Below are 17,255 nucleotides of genomic sequence, written 5' to 3'. Positions count from 1 at the left end.
AAAAGTGATATAGATACTATAGCTCTGGCTATAAGGTTTTTCTGTTTTGTAGCCTATGGTGTTGTGAATCTAGGATTCCTTTTCTGCACCAACTGATTTGAAAGACATTTGAATATTGATTTTGAAAAATGCTGAAGAAGCTATTTGATGTTTGTTTCGTGCGGAAGCAGTGAAACTGGAACCTTATCTAGTGTGTATAAAAATCCATGGGGATGATTGGAAAACTCTTCTGCTGCAAATGAATGGAAGGCAACAGGAGATGTAGTTTTGGTCAGCTGAACCTCACCCAGACAGTATTCACCTCTCTCTGCTTTAAAAGACAAATTAGTCAAACTGCTTGTATTATGTAGAAGAATGCATGTGTCTACAGAATATATTTTCAAACTTAAAGGCCACTTTCTACCTGAAAGAAAAAGGTAGAAAAGATACTACCAATGCTAAGTGCAGGTGAATGGTTTTACTGCTGTTTTCTGTTATGGTCCCTGGAGCACAGATCTGTTTTTCTGGAAAGGAACCTTTCACTTGGTAAGTGAGCTGGAACCAGAGGGTTTTATGTCTGTGTGAGTTACAGAAAGGACTAGTAGTTAGTGAAGGTGCTAGAATTGTAGATGCCAAGTAACGATGTTTTCAAAAGCAATCCATGTGGGTTGTTGACAGCCTGGGCCAAGCTTGGGAGAAGGTACTTCTTGTGTAACTGTCATACTAACTGGAGACCATTTTTTGATACAGTCTAGTGTTATTACGCTTTTTTTGGTAATTATGGGTAGTAGATTGATAGTTGCGTTAATGTCAATATAGGGGGTATATTAAAAAAGAAAAAGATAACCAATTTTCTTTATTTTTCCCCTCGATGCTATAGTAATGGTCCTTATCTTGTTTCTAGCAAAAATATAATCTGATGTTTTTATTTTGCCTAAAGATAAAATACAAATATATGGAAATCTGAAAAGATGTTATATGAACATACTTTCTTAAATATTAAAGTTTAAGTAATTTTAGTTGGAGATCAAGTAAGAATATCTATTTTGGGGGGAGGATTTCAAGTTGACAATGATAGAGGTCGAGGGAGTTAGCTAGAGTTCTTTGATCTTATTTTTGTATTAAACATTGGCTCACAAGATGTCCATCGACAGATGAATGGATAAAGAAGATGTGGTATATATATACAATGGAATATTATGCAGCCATCAAAAGGAATGAGATCTTGCCATTTGCAACGACGTGGATGGAACTGGAGGGTATTATGTTGAGTGAAATAAGTCAAACAGAGAAAGACATGTATCATATGACCTCACTGATATGAGGAATTCTTAATCGCAGGAAACAAACTGAGTGTTGTTGGAGTGGGGGGTGGGGTGGGAGGGATGGGGTGACTGCGTGATAGACACTGGGGAGGGTATGTGCTCTGGTAAGTGCTGTGAATTGTGCAAGACTGTTGAATCTCAGATCTGTACCTCTGAAACAAATAATGCGATATATGTTAAGAAAAAAAAAAGAAGAAGAAGGTAGCGGGAGGGGAAGAATGAAGCGGGGGAAATCGGAGGGGTAGACGAACCATGAGAGACGATGGACTCTGAAAAACAAACTGAGGGTTCTAGAGGGGAGGGGGGTGGGAGGATGGGTTAGCCTGGTGGTGGGTATTGAGGAGGGCACATTCTGCATGGAGCACTGGGTGTTATGCACAACCAATGAATCATGGAACACTTCATCTAAAACTAATGATGTAATGTATGGGGATTAACATAAGAATAAAAAAAAACCAAAAAAAACATTGGCTCAGAATTTTACTACTTCATCATGTTGCCCATGGTCTCTGGAGAGACACAATGAAATATTCAGCTTGTTGAATCTCTTAATTCAGAAATATTTGTGTACATTGAAAAGAAATGAACAGTCTATAGACTTTTTTTTTTTAAACTCTGGAAAGATAGGCATTTTAATAATTTAGAGTTCTTTTTTTTATTTTTTATTTTTATTTTTATTTTTTTTTTAAAGATTTTATTTATTTTTTAGAGAGCGAGCGAGAGAGAAACAGCATGAGAGGGGAGAGGGTCAGAGGGAGAAGCAGGCTCCCCGCTGAGCGGGGAGCCCGATGTGGGACTCGATCCCAGGACCCTGGGATCATGACCTGAGCCGAAGGCAGATGCTTAACCATCTGAGCCACCCAGGCGCCCCAATAATTTAGAGTTCTTGATTGACTTTTTTTATGCCTTTTAACATAGAGTCCATCAAGATTTCATGAAGGTTTCTATCATAGTGTTCTAGTGTCTTTAACACATAATAAAGAATGCAATAAATGTTAGTTCTTGTCTTTCTTTTTCTTTGAAAACTTTCTTTTGTTGAAAATGTAAAACAAGTATTCCTAGAATAGCATTATATAATTTCGGCAGTTATATTTTTTTGTCAATTCACACAAGAACATTTACACTCCAGTACTGAAATGAACTACCAAAAAGAATGGCTCAGTCCTTAGGCATTGACTCTAAGTTTAAAAGCTTTCTGCCTCCCACATACTTTTCCCCTAATTCTTTTAGTGGATCTAGGGGACTTGTGCAACCAAGTTTTTGTTCTGTGCTCAGAGAGAAAAATGTAGAAGCTAACATTGAACTATCCCCCAAATGACCTAAAGAATCTATGCCCTGTTAAGAAATCTGTCTCTGAATAGGCATTTTCTAGTTGATGAATATCTGAAAATAGACTTTTGATTACAGAAATAAAACATTTTTCTTTTTTATAGTAATTTTTTATATTTAGTGTACTTATACTTTATGTCAAATGTTAAGGAATGTCTATGAGCCTTTGTAATTATCTTGTGATGTTTTAGAGATAAGTGCTTTAGTATAATTTAAAAATAGTACCCAATTTAAGAAAATACATAAGTTACAGTAAACAATTAAAAAGATGACTTATCTTTCATGGGCTATTTTGTGTAAAAGAAAACATTTATGATACTTTAATCTGCATTTCTATAAAGACTTGATTCAAATGTAATTTGGGGTATTTTAGGTAAGTAGTGTATGGGAACCTAACATGTTTTATCTTTTGATTTCCTGAGATATTTTTGTAACATGGCGATCTTTAAGTGTTTTGCTGCTGTATAATGCCTGGAAGTTCACTGGCCTCTGTATTTTGTTCCTTGTTATAGCATCTATCCTCAGTGTATGCTTTTTTTTTTTTCTTAAACACACATTCCTAGAATCTTTTACATTCTCAGTGAAATACTAAGATGTAAGTCCTTTGAATCTAATTACACTGAAGTGGAATGTATTTGTTAATACATAATAATATTGACAAAATAACTTAAGAAACTTTTTCCATTTTATTTGATCATTATTTACTTAAGATTTATTACAAGAACAGATTTTCGATGTTAGTAATTCACATTATGTACCTATAAAATCTGGTATTATTTTAACATTTGTACAGAGCCAGAAAATCTAAGAGTTATCGATCCTAAGTCTAGCTAGCTCTAGTTTTGACTGACTTCACCTTTAGTGATCTCCTGTGCTAATGAGTCATAAATGGTCCCTGTTTTTCCTCTGTCTTTACATTGATTATTATCAATAATATAAAAATATTTCCAGTTTTCATGATTAGATAGTGTATCAAATTTTTATGAAATGCTAAAGGACATTACTGATAAGACCCTATGAGATTTAGTTCCTTCTTTGTATATCACACTTCCTGCCCAAGTGCTGGTGGACTGTGGAAACAATGACTAACATGGATCACTGTTTTAAGATACAGTATGCTGAATTCCCAGACATTAATTTAAAAATAAATTATGCCCATGAAAAGTATGTAGGGCATGTTTCTGCTAAAAAAAAGGTCCTGGGAAAAAGTCCGAGTTGGATTGAGAAGATGGAGTACCATATAAATGACTCAAAGGACAGATATTTATTATACTTTTATCTTTAATTTGGCATTTTACATATTCAAAAGCTGATGCATTTTGTTTGTTAAACATAAATATATAGACCATAAATAGAAATGTTTCAGAGATATTTTGTTATTTAAGCAAAAAAGTCAATAAGGGTAATTTAATTAATAATAAATACTACTAATTTCTGATATTTCACCACTTATAAGGTGTTCTCAGACATGAAGTATGGTTAATAGGTTGCTGAGAGGTTCACATATTTCATGTTTGAGAAAACTGAGGTACCGCTCCCTGCAGCCTCTTGCAACTACCCTTCTCCTCCTCTAGGTACCTCATAAAAGTAGAATCATATGGTATTTGTCGTCCTGTGACTCGCTTATTGCACTTAGCATCATGTCCTCCAGGATCATCCATTGGAGCACATGTCAGAATTTCCTTCCTTTTTTCCACTGTATGCTTGTCCAGAAAACTCCAAAATGCTATATTATTCCTATTGCTTTGTACATTATTTTTTCAAACCTAACAGTGTTGCAGATATCTTTCCAAAGACATCAGTATTGATACACCATTATGTATATATCCTTTCCATGGCTACCAAGAATAGCATCCCTGTTCTACAGAAGGGGAAAGTGAGGCTTGGAGGTGTCTAACTTCCAGTTTATAAGCAGCAGTGTCAGAGACTAATCCAGGTCTGCTTGATTCTGCGGTCAGACTGCAGTGGTTCGTGTAGACCAAGGATGTGATTATTGTGGGAAAGTGAAGCAGTTTTGAAGACAAATTTCTGTGGTGCTAAAGGACCTGATTGTATGCTTTTGTTGTGGGAAGCTCCACAACTTGGATATTTTATGGTTGCAGAAGGCACTAATGTCTGTCTCTAGAAACATCTTCCAAATGTTATACTGTATTGTATTTTCTCTTGATTCACTCATATCTGTGTTAAGACTGGGTTATTTCTGAGACAGCTGCAGTTGTCCTGATCAGAAATATATTTCCAACGGCCTTTCAAAAAGCCAGAGATAAAAGAGCAGAGAGGAAATTATCTGCCTCTTATCTGAAGGATAATGAAAAGTGAAAAAATGCTGAAACTCTCAGTGGGCTAGGTCAGATATCATGAGTAGTGTAGCTCATTACAAGCATTTTAGGACTGGAAAAGACCACAGAAATAATCTAAAACTTACTATTAATTTCATAAATAAAGTACTGTTGTGGAAAGGCCAACCAAAGTAGTTAAACTGCCCAGTGAGGATTGAAATGTAAGTGTCTTGTTTCTTAAGAATTCTTTTTCAGCTATTGTTGGTGAACAATGCCAGATTTTCTCATACCAAACTAGCTAGCTATTACTTGTATTTCATACTATAAGTGTACTTCATATAAAGTTTTTTTGCTTATAGTATAATTGAGGAGATTTGGAAATCTTTACCAATGCTTTCCGTTTTTTATAGAATTTTTGAGGGCTAGACATGTATGTGGATTGGAAATGTTTTTGTTGTCCTTGAAAGTAGTTGATTTCTCACAAGTCATTTTAGCATTTACCACTAATTCTAATGTAAAGGGAATGAACAAAGTAGTGTGGGCTGTCAATACTCATGGTGTCATTAGAAGTGAAGGGGGCTGCGGTAAAAGTTTTCTTGAATCCCAGCCCTGAAGGAATCTATTACCTCTGTGAGTCTTGTTAATGGCAGAGACCTAATTGAAGATCAGAACTCTTTCAGAGAAAGGCCAGATCAACTATAGTAAAGGTTATAGAACAGGAGTTAGCAAACTGTAATCTGAGGTCCACCTGTCTGTATGGCTTGCAAGATAACAGTGTTTCTATAAAAAAATATTTTTAACTGATTAAAAAAATTCAAAAGAAGAAAAATACTTTACGATATATGAAAATTTAAGAAATCCAATTTCACGGTCTATGAGTAAAGTTTTATTGGAACACAGTTGTCCTCATTTGTTTATGGTTACTTTTGCAATAAAGTGGCAGAGTTGAGGAGTTGTGACAGAGACTAGAAGGTCCCACAAAATCTAAAATATTTACTGTTTGGTCCTTTATAGAAAGAGTGTACTGACCCTTGTTATAAAACATCAAGAATGATTTATGTTTTGGAGTACCATGGATAATTCATGATTTTCTTGATAATGATAATTATCATGATAATTCATGATTTTCCAAAAACGAGCTGAATATTACCGTATTTCTTGAAGAATTTCTCCACTGGGTTTTTTTGTTTTTTTTTGTTTTGCCTTCAGATTAACCCACAATAGTCCATTCATGACTGTTTTTCATGACTTTCTTTGCATATTTTCTACCAGTTCCTTTTGCCAGCTAGATGAACAGACTAAAATCACACAGGAAGGTCTGTGGTTTGCCTAAGGAAACTTTCTATAGAGGGATATGTCGGCTTGGGTACCTCTCTGTCCTAGAAACATGGATTTTGATTGTGATCTTTCCACGAGAGCTATGATTCAAATGTATATACAGTGACCTTCATTTTAAAAGTGTAAAATGAACAAATATATTTATGGTTGGGTCCATATTGTGGGAGGAAAATCTTAATCTTTCATGTTTTTCTCAGACATTTTAAAAACTTCAGTTATGTTTCTTATGACAATTTTACATCAAGATTAATTGATGTATGTTCTTTTTTATTGGTTAGCCTAAACATTTAAACCAATGTCTGTTTTTACAGTCATCTTTCACTAGAGTAAAATAATCAATGATTAGGTGACTATACCTCTTATAAAAGTTACTTTCTCCCCTCCTCCCAGTTGTGGTTACTTGATGTCAGCTCTCTTGGGGCTCACAGAAGGAAGGTGGCCCTGCTATGTTACAGGAGGTCTGAATCTTTCAGCCTCTGAGAGTTTGGTATCATACCAGCATTGCCACCATTCTTTTAAAGCATAATCAACAGGTGTTTTCTATCCAGAAAGAGCGCTTATCTGAAGGTTTGGAGTTTGGTAAGGTGGATCTTCAGTCAGGTTTCACTAGGCCTTTAGTCATAATACTGCTTTTGTGTTTGCCGGTGATTTTTAACTTTTGTCTTAGAGATTGTATAGCCCTGGTCTGGGTCATGGTATTAAGTTGAGCAATTGAGTTCCCATCTGATTTCGTAGGGCTGTTTTGTGACCTGGTTGGTCCTTGATGGTCCTCTGTCTTAGCTTACTTAAAAGTTTTGAGATATGGGGGTAGCTCACTCACGGGAGGAGTTGGTTTCACCCGTTAGAATCTTCTTCATTCAGAGAATCCTTTTTGCAGTGGAGCCTTCTTATATTATGGGGTAGGCCATGAGGTAGCCTTGGGGTTTGATAAGTAAAGCCAAGGAAGAAAGACAGAATATGAAAAGGAAATGCTGAAGCAGATGCAGGCTGGAGTGGGTGGTAAGAAGTCTGGGAGAGCAGCGACATCTTAGGTGAAATTTGTTCTGACTTAGACTAAGGGGAAGTTGGGACGAGGCATAACATTAAGGCATTTTGACTCAACTCTGAGTTGTTGGTGAGGAGGGTGAGAATAGAGACCAGAGGGAAAACCCCGTGTTATCATTTTTGCAACGTGGAAAAACAGGGTGAGCATTTATAATCTACCTCTGGGGTTTTAAAATGTGCAATAAAGTGAGTTATTGAATGGGTCCGAAATATGATGTAAATATTATGGTAAGATTATGGTTGTCAGGTTTAAGGGGGAAGAGTGAAGTAGGAGTCATGCTCTTTCTCCTTTTCGAGGGAGGGTGAAGGGCTATGGACTCACATATCAAGAACTATTCCAGGTAGGAAAGCCATAAAAAGGAGAGAGAGGAGAGCCCCTGAACTATCAAATACAGAAAACTTGGCACTCCCTGTCTAGGCCATCTCAATCATGTCTTGGAAGGAGGAGTGTCTTTCAGAAGCTTTTTTTTTTTTGGTCAGATTTTTTATTCATTGAGAGAGACGAATTGAGCGAGTGAGAACACTAGCAGGGAGGAGGGGCAGAGGGAAAGGGAGAAGCAGACTCCCTGCTGAGCAAAATGCCCACCTTCCGGGTTTGAGCCCAGGACCCAGTGACCGTGACCTAAGCCGAAGGCAGATGCTTAACTGACTGAGCCACCCAGGCATCCCCAGAAGCTTTCTTGCTGGCACTCAGGGCTTGTTGTCTGAGAGGGCTGACCTTTACCCTGAACCAGTAGGCAGGGCCTCCCAACAGTTATTTCTGTGGGTGTTTTGTGGGTATTTGCATTGTCTACTAACTCTTGGTTAGTAGAGTTACTGGGGGTCCTGTCTAGAGAGAAACAGTGTACCTGTAAACAGTTGGAGGCTCCCATGGAGCATCAGCCATTCAACGTAAATGCACTGGATTTGGACGATACACTGGCTCCCTGGTTTCCCACCCTCGAAGTGGGGCTGTTCCCAGAGCTCCAGCAGGATCTCAGAGGGGATGGTGTGGACTAGAGGAGGAGGAGCAGTTACCTGCAGGGAGTTACTCGAGTTTTCTTGTCCAGCTGTAATTGGTTTACAGTAGAATTCTAGATCCTTGGTGTTGAATTAGATTTTAAGGATCATCTAGTTCAACCTCCTCATTTTACCAGTGAGGGGAATGGACACCTACAGAGGTTCCAGGACTTAGGGAATGAGTGGCAGTGTTGAGGCTAGGCCTTAGGTCTCTTGATTCAGTAACTATGCTTCTTCCAGCTTCTTCCAGCCTGGGGCATGAAAGGTTAAATTATAGCAGGAATCTGACATGGGGTTCCTGGGTGCTGCTGAGTCAGTAAGTTGCAGTTAGGACAGTGATCCCTACCTGGGCCATAGGCTAGAACAGGTGACCTGAGAAGAACCTGTGACTCGGATGACTTGTTGCTACTTGTTGGAGAGGACGATGATGTAATTGTTGCAGGGGATGGTGTGGGGGGGGCTGCATCTAGACCTACCAGCGAGTCTCCTCTGCTGAGAGTGAGATGGGGAGAGAGAAGTTTCTTGGGGAGGAAGGTAAGGGGAACTAATTAAAGACCCTCCTCCCGAGTGACCTGTGAAGTTAGAGGAACTTGCTCAAACCCAGGCCAGGAAAGTGGTATATACTGTGACATTTGGAGAACTGAAAAGTAGAGAGGGACGGACTTGGTGGTTGCTGGGAGTGCCGGGAGTAGTTCTGGCCCTTTTATGGTTATAGCGTTCTGCACTTGAGTGCTTATTTCTGCTTAACTGGGTAATACAGCTCTCATTTTAAGCTGTCACAATGGCTTTGAACATTACCTCTTTCATTCTGGTTCTGTTTAGTTTTTCCATATGTTGAAATTGAACATAGACCATAAAAGAGTGTTTGTTAACTCTGAACTAAAGTATTTGGGAAATTGCAGGATTGGTTTTATTGGAAAGAATGATCTTAGTTTTTGGAAATGTTTTTTCTTGTTTTGCTTCCATTTGTTGATCACCTGCTCTGTAGAGGCAGAGTCTCGTAGGAGGACTCTGAGCTGGGCTGCTTCGGTTGAACCCTGGCTCTGCTCTGTTCAGTGTATGACCTTAGTTAAGTGATTATTTACCCTCCATGCCTCAGTTTCCTCATTTCTAAAATGAGGACAATACCTTACAAGATTGTTGTGAGGGTTAAATAAGTTAACACATGATGTAAGACAGTGCCTGGTACACATTAAGTACTACTTACACATTAGCTCTGTATTTACATAAATAAAGGCATTGACATAGGCCCTTTGTCAATTTATGAGCCAACAGAGGCTCAGAGGATTTAAAAACTTGCCTAAGATAATCCAGCTAATAAGTGGCTAAGGTGTGACTTGAACCTTCCCTGTCTGACTCAAAGCCTGGCTTTTAACCACTCTGCTGGCTTTTTGAGGTGTGGCAAATCACTTAACTGTAGATTGTAGGTCTTTAAAAATTTATTTTTTTATTGGAGTATAGTTGACATATAATGTTACATTAGTTTCAGGTGTTGAATATAGTGATTCAACTTCTCTATATATTATGTTACGCTCACCACAAGTGTAGCTAACATCTGTCATCATACAGGACTACGATAGTATCATTGACTGCATTCCTTATGCTGTGCCTGTTATTCCCGTAACTTATTCATTCTATAACCGGATGCCTGTATCTCCCACTCCCCTTCCCCTATTTTACCCATCTCCCTCCACCTTGCCCCCACAACCTTCAGTTTGTTCTCTGTATTTACAGGTCTGATTCTGCTTTTTGTTTTCTTTATTTATTCATTTGTTTTTTATATTCCACATACAAGTGAAATCATATGGTATTTGTCTTGACTTATTTCACCACTTAGCATAGTACCCTCTAGGTCCATCCATGTTGTCATAAGTGGCACAATCTTATCCTTTTTAAGGCTGCGTAGTATTTGTGTGTGTGTGTGTGTGTGTGTATAACATGCTTACTACATCTTCCTTATCCATTCTTAGGTGGCTTCCATATCTTGGCTATTGTAAATAACGCTGCATGAACATAGGGGTGCGTATATCTTTTCCAGTTACCGCTTTTGTTTTCTTTTGGTAAATACCCAGTAGTTGTAATTATTGGATCATATGGTATTTCCATTTTTAATTTTTTGAGAAACCTCCATACTGTTTTCCGCAGTGGCTGTACTGATTTACATTCCCACCAACAGTGCACAAGGGTTCCTTTTTCTCCACATTCTCAACACTCGTTATTTCGTGTCTTTTTGAGTTTAGCCTATAGGTTGTGGATTTTATAGCTGTTTGCCCATCTATCCATCTGTCTTGTACCTTCTAGTTTGGATTTTTTATTATGTTCTCATTTTGTCAATAAAATGCATTTCCTTAAAACATCTGTAATTTCAACAAGAATTATAAAATATAAAGTTAGGATAAGAATAAAACAATTGCTCTTAAAATAATGCTACTCAAATAATTAGATAGGAATTTTTAAAAGCCAGGCTAACAGTTCCTAATTGTGAAAGGCATAAAATGTCATTTCATGTGACATCTGATAATGGCTATCAGTGTTTCCACACATTTGTAAGTTTTGTGGAAATTAAGACAGTTATTATTAGGCATTTCGAGTTTACCATTTTAAAAACAATTATGGCATTACTGTTTTAACCATGTGCACATCTTAATTACCAGGAAGAAACTATATCAACTTTTTATAGCTCATGGAAAGCGTTCTAATCTCTACTCTAAATTAAGATAAAGAGAATTAAGGCCTGAGAAGTGAGACAGGGCTGCTCAGCAGCAGTGGCAGGTGAGGTTGATGAGAATTAACAGCTTTTGACTGTTAGCAGGACGTGGTGTAATAGGATCTGCTTATGGTAATGAAACATTGACTAGATGGCTGCGTGAAATGATGCTTTCTCATTTATTTCATAAAATTATTGGGGAGATCTGTTCAATGATGATACTGAGCCCAGAATTTTTAAGATTTCTGTAGGATGCATACTTTTGGAAGGCAGCTATGCTCACCACTATACCACCAACGCCGGCTTGGATGCATACTTTTGATATTGAGTTGAAAATTAGAAATCATATTTATAGTATTGTCAATTTGTAATTATCTTATGGAGAAACTTATTCCAGGTAGCAAAATAAAAACAAAACAAAACTACTCTAAACAACCAACACCTTATCTTTCTTAAAGTAGCTGCAATTTGGGGGAGTATTTAATATATATATTATATATTATATATATATATATCTAATATGTATCTAAATTGGAAATTGTCCAGCTATTCAAGTTGCTCAAAAAACAAAAAAAGCTGATAAAGTGTTTTAAAGGTTATTTATTTATATCTTGTCTCTCGGCAACGTAAAAAATTGTATCAAGATGAAGTAGCCACTGTTAAAGTTTATTTAAAGTTTTAGCCAGGGATATGCTCAAGATCAAAACAATTGGCAATGAAGGAAAAGGTGGCTCAGGGTATGTGGCAATGACATTAAAGATTATGTCAGATGATAAGAGTCTGTCTCAGGAATGACCATATGTCCTTTCCATCTGACGTCTGTTTCAGGACTCAGACAAATGAGTCAAAGGTTTTAGATCTGCTTTGAAAAATTGTTCTTTCATCACCTTTATTAGGTTTGTTTACAAATTAATCCAGTGTGTTTCACATGGATCAAATGTGCATACATTCAAATGAATGGACATAATGGCAAAATTATATTCTTCTTAAAAATTTGGATAATTACTCCTTTCAGGTTATATGGGTTTGTACCATTGAGTACTAGGATGAAGTATAGGTATCTTGTGTGCTTTTCACTTAGAGAAAGAAGAGAATTTCCCCCCCCTAGTTTTAAACTAATAATACAGGAATGAAATGGGAAGAAATAACGGTTCTTTTCTAAGAAGACTTTTCTAAGATGACTTTAAAAGAACAGGCAGAGGAGAGCAGAGCCACGTCAGTTGTGGCTTGAGTTCGAGATAAGCAGAAGTGTGTGTGTGCTTAACGTCACATGGCAGGAGGCTTTCCCCAGAGCAGTTTGCCTGTCCAGGGAGCTGTTTCATTTTGTGTCTGATAGAGCTGTACTTTGGAAAATACCCGCTTCCCTGCCTATTGCTGCATTATGGATTATACAGGTAAAATTAAATTTAAAATATTGTCCAGCCATGTAGAATTATTTAAAATAAAATATTTTGCATTTAAATTTAAAAATTATGTTGATTGTGTTTGTATTTTTAAAAATACGATGTATGAATTTGTTGTATGCAAATTTTGGTTAATTTAGGATAAGCACTTAAGGGAATTTGTCAGATATACCCTTGTTTTTTTCTATTTCAGTTTGGGTCATAATCAAACAGACTTAAAATAAAATGCAATCCATAATTAATTCTCATGCCTCCCCTCTGGGCCAGAAGGTTTAGAGGACAAACATTTGAGTTCAGATTATGCCACACAAAGAATAAAATATAGACACCGTCTACAGAGAGCTTCTGGTTTCTAGAAAATATTTTTGGCATTGTGATAGTCGTTTCGTGCATGTGTGTGGCTCAGTCTTTTAGATAGAGTTGACATCATGTGGTAATTGGAGAATTTCAGTTTTTATCCCAAATTTTCTGAGTATTAATGTGTCCAGAAATTTCGGATGAATAACTAGCCTCTTTCTTTTTTAAACTGCATAACCTTGTTCCCAAATTCTAGTTTCTTAATGGTAAATTGGTACAGGTTTGGAAATAAAGTTAAGGTTAGACTAACCATGGTTGCTGGTTGCTTGGTGAATAAGTGGGGGATTCCCTTGGATCAGGTGGGTGAAAGTGGGATTAGGAGGTGAGGTGATGGTAAGGAGGACAAGACATGAGTCTTTGCCAAAATTTATGAGCAAATTCAAAAATTAATCACCTTAATTCAAAATTTATTATTACCTTAAATTTGAACTTTTGGGTAATGGTAACACTGTTTTCTGACAGATTCCTTTTAAACTAAAGAACATAGGCTTTGGAAGATTTTCCATCAGGGCAGAGACCCACCTTGCATACCCAGTGTAATGACAAAATCCCAGTGTGCATTTAGATTAAGCTCTACTTACATTCTCTATAAATGATCCCTTTTGATGTGTGTGTGTATCTTTGACAATATGGTACCAAATTGTAAAATTTTTGTGAGATTAAGAATTTAAAATGTAACTTTTAGGAGCTTGTTATGTAAAGGACTTTGTGGAAAATACTTTTTGAAGATAAAACATTTTAAAATAATTGCCTCAAATCTTTTTTTCTATAGATCCATATTTTCTTGTTTTAGTGTTTCTTTAAAGCAAGTATAAGTGTGTGTGTGTGTGTATGTGTGTGGTGTGTATATTTGGAATTTTTTTCATAAGATTAGTGTACCAGAATTTTTGTTTCACAGCTCTGAAATAAAATAGACTTACCTTTTAGAAGGCTAACTCTATGTGTGTTATTCTGTAGAAGCAGAAAGGGACACACTTTATAGCCAAATGCAAAGAACTGAAATTTCCAAAAGCTTACAGGAAGCTTTACTATGAGTATGTTTTCAATTAGAAATTTGTACCTATTTTCCAAAGAACAGAATCATTGATTCTTTCATTTTTCTATAGTTTATATATCACCACTAAACCACTTCTATGTTGTTTTTAGATAATACTTTATAAACATATAGGTGGTATTCCAAAAGACACACAACTTTAACATGCTAAGTAGACATCAGGAGGAATACTAAGGAAACTTTAGTGTGAACAAAGTCTCCAGGGAAATTCCAGATATGACACTTTCAAAATTAGTTATTGTGCATACTCTAGGGAGAATATGTGGTTTAAGTTCATACAACATTAATAGATAAATTAATTTAGTTTTCTGATGTGGTAGGAAGCTATTTTGGATGTTGTCTTCTATGGTGATTTTTATAAACATTTACATAATTGCAAATATAGGTATATTTACTCTAGTAAACTGCAAAGAGAAGAACGCATATGTTTTCAGTTCATGGGAGAGTGAATTTTTTTGGATTTGAAAAGAGAATTTATTTTACTGTCAGCACAGTTCATGAAGCATAACCACTTTGTACTTAATGACATTATCATAGCACTGAAGGGGTTATCATGCAGTAGAACATGATTCTTAATGACTCAAGAATAGATATATTTATTTATTTTTTCTTGGACTGCTCTTTCTCCCACAGGGTTTCCATGTCATCCATGTGGTTTCCTTTCAGTTTTTTCAGGTCTCTGTTGAAAATGTCATCTTTTAAGGGTAGCATTACCTGACAGTTTTAGCTGAATAACCCTCAATTTCAGTCACTCCTCAGCCTCGAGTTCCTCATACCTTTCTTTATAGCACATGCCACCCCTGACATATTACATATTTGTTTGTCTCACCCACCAGACTATGAGCTCCGTAGAGGAGGGGTTTGTTCTTGGCTGTACCCCTGGAGCGCAGAATGGCAGGCTCCCAGGAAAGAGTTGTTGAGTGATTTATGAGTGGGGTTTCCTCTAAAAATGACTATTGACTTGGGTTTAAGATTTTCCCTACTATCTCTCTTTATCAACAGTGTTCTCATCTAACAATGATGATTTGGGCCACTAAATTATTTTGAATATTGATCTTTCCTTTCATTGCTCATTTTATCCTGAAATTAACAATACTCACTTTACTAATTAAGATTGCTGGCAGATAGGCATAATTAAACAGAACTGGTAATTCAAAGATCACTTTGGTTTTGGAATGTATTATGTGATTTTTTTTGGAGGGGCATAGAAGATATCAGATCAGTTTTATTTCATTATATTTTCCTTAGGCAACACATGAAAATTTGTCTTCATTCTCTGAGCTCATGCCAACCGCCTAGAGGAGAGAATTAGAGCAGAATAAGGTTTTGGAATCCATTTTGTCAAAGATGGGCCTTCCCTGATATGGATTCCAACCTTCTAAAGTATTTAGAAATACCTCAGGCCTCCAGAGGTTATAGAAACCTTAGTAGGAGTCAGAGGTGGTCATTTGTGTCCAGTTTTGCTGGCAAGTGAGATACCTAATGTTTTTTAACATACTGACCCTGTTATAGTTCTCTAAAAAGTTGACATCTTGAAAAATATTGCCGCCTTTAACTTACTCTCAGAAGTCAGACCAAGCAGTAGGTTTAGGCACTCAGGAAAGTGCACTTATAGATGCATACATACACCTCATGTGTGAGTGAAGAAAGGAGCTACATCAATGACTTGGCAGAGCAGTTATTGCACATAGATTATGGCCTCGGATGGAAAATATCTCTTACCTGGGATCACTTTCTCATTCTACTTTTCCTCTTGCCTTTCTATTGGCCACATCCATCCACCTTTTGTGTGGCTATTCGTGTACAACATCTGGTATGCAGTTTAAAATAGATCTTACATAAGGTAATATTCTGGTTTCAATCCTTTTGAAGGGTATTGCCCTTTTGCACTTCCTACAGTTACATCTCAACACCATTATTGGTATTCTCCATTGGTTGTTGCCATGATCAATGATTTGGGAGGGATGCATTTTTCTTAATACCTGCATATTTTCAGCATAGTCCTCTGTCATTCTTAGCTTTCTCTGGTGACCTTTCTCTTTTAAGAATATTTTTCTCCACATTTTCAGTAGATTTCTATTTTCCTTGTTTTAGTGGATACCTTAAAATGTAATTTTAAGTATTTATTAGTTTTCAAGAAGCATTATGGAAGAGTGGTTAAGAGCATATACTTTGGAACCAGATGACCTAGGTTTGAATCTCAGCTTATCATTTGGTACTTGTGTGACCTTGGCAAATTATTTCACTCTCTATCAAATATGGACACTAAAGGTGTCTACATCTTAGGGTTGTTATAAAGATTCAATAAGTTAATACATGTAAAACTTCCAGAAAAGTGCTCGGTACATCATGAATATTCAGTAAACATTAGTTATTGTTATTTCCTATAACAAAATATTTGTTCTTTATCTTATATAGTATCATTGCACTTTCTTCATAATGGTTTAGCATTTTCAGTAAGCAAAGGTCAAATTACCTTGAATAAATTATGCTATATCCACACAATAGAATATTATGCAACCATTAAAAGGATGAGATGGATCTACATATACTGACCAGAAAAGCTATTAATGATATTTTTAGATGGTAGTTTGCAGTTCCACATTCATATCAGAATTTAATGTTTAGGGCATCTCGGTGGCTCAGATGGTTTAGCGTCTGCCTTCGGCTCAGGTCATGATCCCAGGGTCCTGGGATCGAGTCCTGCATCGGGCTCCCTACTCCTTGGGAGCCTGCTTCTCCCTCTGCCTCTCTCTCTCTCTGTCTCTCATGAATAAATAAATAAAATCTTTTTTAAAAAAGAATTTAATGTTTAAAAACTATATTATATAAAAACATGTCTTTGTAAATGTAAGAAAATATTGGATATATACCTTGAATGAATGGATGGAAAGGAAACTTGAGCTCTTGAATTTCCTCTTTTATACGATTTTAAAAGTGTGGGATTGTGGGAATACACACATACACACACACAAACACACATACACTCTTTTTGTGCATTTCAGTGTTTTTAAAACATTAAAATTTCTTTTTTTTGCTTGTGTTGGATAGATACTCCAATGAAAGTCTGCATATTTCTAGCTTTAAAAAAACCCCAGATTTCTAAGAGTAAAGGCAATGCAGGAAGAGTTTTATTTATCAAGTGAGTCAAGAGACACAATAACAATATCTTCAATTATTTCTTTGCAGGAGTAGATTGAAAAGAAATGTATGGGTCCTGTGTGCCCACCGACACACAGGTATACACAGGTGTGTGCACACAGTCTTAAAATGACTGAGTTACTCTAGAAAAGGACAGGAATTCTCATAAGGCAAAATGAAGAAAAATAAGGCCAAAGGAATGGGATAAGAGAAATATAAATTGATAATATATTCCTAGAGCTGTGGTTTTCACATTTGAGTAACAGTTGCAACATAACTAATAAAGTAATTGCTAACCCA

The 17,255-nt window shown here is 36.5% G+C and overlaps 1 protein-coding gene across 17 annotated transcripts in view; it reads left to right on the top strand.

Annotated features, from left to right (window-relative positions):
• ST7 (suppression of tumorigenicity 7) overlaps nt 1-17,255 on the top strand; it is a 237,249-nt gene that overhangs the window by 33,566 nt on the left and 186,428 nt on the right. The window contains exon 1 of one of the 17 annotated variants that reach the window (XM_045864361.3): nt 12,172-12,394. The exons of the other annotated variants lie outside the window; for them this stretch is intronic. Within the exon in view, the coding sequence (XP_045720317.1) occupies nt 12,382-12,394 (13 nt within the window). The 5' untranslated portion in view covers nt 12,172-12,381. Of the gene's footprint in view, nt 1-12,171; nt 12,395-17,255 lie in introns of those variants that run through there. 17 annotated transcript variants of the gene reach the window in all.

The sequence above is a fragment of the Mirounga angustirostris genome, unplaced genomic scaffold, assembly GCF_029215605.1.
Source record: "Mirounga angustirostris isolate CCGP_5_RB_7025 unplaced genomic scaffold, mMirAng1.0.hap1 SCAF_12, whole genome shotgun sequence".
In the NCBI taxonomy this organism is placed as follows: Eukaryota; Metazoa; Chordata; class Mammalia; order Carnivora; family Phocidae; genus Mirounga; species Mirounga angustirostris.
This window is presented reverse-complemented; position numbering and strand designations above follow the sequence as displayed.